Source organism: Gekko japonicus, unplaced genomic scaffold (assembly GCF_001447785.1).
Source record: "Gekko japonicus isolate JY-2015 unplaced genomic scaffold, Gekko_japonicus_V1.1 scaffold385, whole genome shotgun sequence".
Classification (NCBI taxonomy): Eukaryota; Metazoa; Chordata; class Lepidosauria; order Squamata; family Gekkonidae; genus Gekko; species Gekko japonicus.
The window spans coordinates 1,120,508-1,123,188 of NW_015162489.1; the positions used below are offsets into that span (position 1 = coordinate 1,120,508).

Consider the following 2,681-nt stretch of genomic DNA (forward strand, 5'->3'; position numbering starts at 1 on the left):
TCATTGGCAAGAACACTTGCATGCAGCCACCACAGGATAAGGGATCTGCCTCCAGGCACATTGCTGTGGAGGCTTTCTAGGGACCACAGCTTCCTCCTTGCTTGCCCAACAATGCCACGCCAAGAGCTTGATGTGAGTGACCTGTGAATGTTGGCAAGTCATACCGGGAGGCCAAGAGCAGCCTGCATGCGTAGGGTCGCAGTCTGTGTGGCGTACCCAGCGTGGCCAGAAGATGGGTCCCAGGTCCACCCATGAAGAGGTCAAGTGGCAGGTAGCACTATCCACGAGCCACTGTTGGAGGCGGTGTTTGAGAGCTTGGCTCTGGTTGTGAGGAATGCCATCCTCAGAAGTCAGCAGCTCCAGAAGATCGAGTCCTTGAGCTTCCTGAAGGAGTTTCTTCTTAAGTCGGGCTGTACGCTCTGTCAGGTCCTCACTCAGGGTGCCCAGTTCCTCTAGACTTGTGTTCCGACTGCGTGGGTCCTCAAAAGACATCCAGAAGGGGTCAAAGGACGAGCCCAGCATTTTCATCAGCCGAGGGGTGCGTAGACGCTTGGGTTTGGGGGAGTAGTGATAGTCATCAGGAGAGAGAGAGAGGCTGTAGGGTCTTGCTTGGTTGCTCGGTTTACTCCGGATGAGGTGGATGTCAGGATTGTATTGAGCAATCTCAAGGCTCTTTTCCTGAGGCAGAGTTGCTTCGCTTAGGGACAAGTCTCTTTCCTGAGGGAGGGAAACAGCTCCTGTACGATGAGATCTGTGGGCCCACAGCCCCAGAAGCAGCATGCAGAGTAGCCATGCTCTGGCATCCATGACTGCCACAACTCCTCCAAGAATTGTGTGCCTCTTAATACAGCAAGCTGACCCTGTGGGCTGCTTCTCTCCACCCCTTTTCTTATCAGAAGATCCTTTCACAGAGAGTTTCCTAGTTACCCTTTTCCCTAGTTACAAGCTCTGATATCAGACAGCACTACTGCTCTCTGGGCCTATGCAATTCTACAGTCTCTTTGTCAAATGGACATTTCTGGTGACCATAAGGCATGCAGGTAACACTGACTATACTGTGTATCTGTCTGGTCCTCAGACAGTTTATGGTATGCCACGGTCCACCTTGGTGTAAGGGATACAAGGAGTCTTAGAGGTAACAGGCACCATCCCAGGACTACAGTATATATACATTGGTCAGGTATGACAATTGACATCCAGGGGCCTGGTCTTGGATCTGCTTGTTAAAAACAAACCTCTACCCCTGCTGCAATGTCAAGTACATATAGAAATGCAAGCAGAGCTACATGGACATAGGGTGGCCAACCTCCAGGTGGTGACTGGAGTTCTTCCTGCTATTACAACTGATCTCCAGATCACAGAGATCAGTTCACCTGGAGAAACTGGACTTAATGGGATTATGCCACAAACCTCATCCTCCTCAAGCTCCACCTCCCAAATCTCCAGGTATCTCCCAATCTGAAGCTGGCAAACCTACCTGGACAGCTTGTATCTTCAGGAAATTGAATTGCCAGATCACTGTGGATGATTCCCTTCATACCAGAGGCATAGTAGATGGTACAAGAGCCGCTTCCAGTTTTAAAGGTGTACCTGTGAAGGATGCATCTGGCTTCTGGCATCACATGGTTCTTGCTAGATGAGGATGTAGATGCTGCTGATGCAAAGGCAGGCTACCTCTGCTCATCTCTTGCCTTGAAAACCTTTTGAGGGGTTGCCATAAGTTTGTTGCAACTTGGCAGCATTTCATTAAGGTGCCACTGGATACACAAGCATATAATTCAGAATAACTGTTGCTGCAGAAGGTCTAGCAGGTGGCCTGTGGATCTTCTAGCAGCCATTCAGAAAGTGGATCCAGCTGCTGGGTAGAAGCCAACAACTGGGAATTGTCCTTGCTTCTCCAGTTTCCTCCCAGGGCAGTCTCCAGGAGCACCAGAGCCAAGCCATGTGGAGTACTGTGTTCACATCTCCAGGTATGTATTTGACCTGCAAAAAAGTAACTAGGGAGAGGCTGATATGGATTAGGCTTGCAGCACTGGGGGAGGGGGAAATTGCCTCTCCTCATGGACATAAACATTATTTTCCTAATCGGAAATACCAGGACTGGGCTCTGGAAAACCTAACTTTGAATTTCCACTCTGCCATGGAAGCTTATCGGATGATCATGGGACCAGTCATTCTCAGTGTAACCTACCTCACAGGGTTGTTGTTATGATAGAGTGAAGGAGAATGAGGTAAGCTGTTTTGCATCCTATACTGATGAGAAAACTTGGATATAAGTATTTAAAATTAATATAAACTCAGGTTGCTGTAAACCATGGGAGGAAAACAAGACTGGCACAATAGGTTGCCTGTCTATTCCCCACGAGCAGTTTCCTTTATTGGGTATCTCCCCCGCCCCCACATACACACACTGGTTTAAGCCCTAGGAAGGGAAAGAAAAGGAAAGAGTTAAACACTTTTTTTTTTAGCACCGCAGACCCTAGCCTCATGTGCAGTTTGGGCCTAATATCCATTTGCCAAGCATAATGGACTTCAGTGGTTCAAACTTCTCACAAAAGCAATTCTACGTAAACCAGCAATGTCGCTGTTAAATCAGCTGTCGCTATAGCTCTGGTTACGATGGCAATTGAGGCCTATAGTTTAGTGTACTTTTGCCTTGTCCTGTACTTAAAATGTTCAGC

At 48.3% G+C, this 2,681-nt stretch overlaps 1 protein-coding gene across 1 annotated transcript; it reads right to left on the reverse strand.

Moving 5' to 3' along the window:
• LOC107105920 (noggin-1-like) lies at nucleotides 1-807 on the reverse strand. The gene has a single exon (XM_015405968.1). The coding sequence runs from the start codon at nucleotides 805-807 to the stop codon at nucleotides 1-3; it is 807 nt and encodes a 268-aa protein (XP_015261454.1).
• Between the last annotated feature and the right edge of the window lie 1,874 nt (nucleotides 808-2,681).

Coding starts and splice junctions, on each gene's coding strand:
- LOC107105920 (XM_015405968.1), bottom strand. CDS start 807: ATGGATGCCAGAGCATGGCTACTCTGCATGCTGCTTCTGGGGCTGTGG.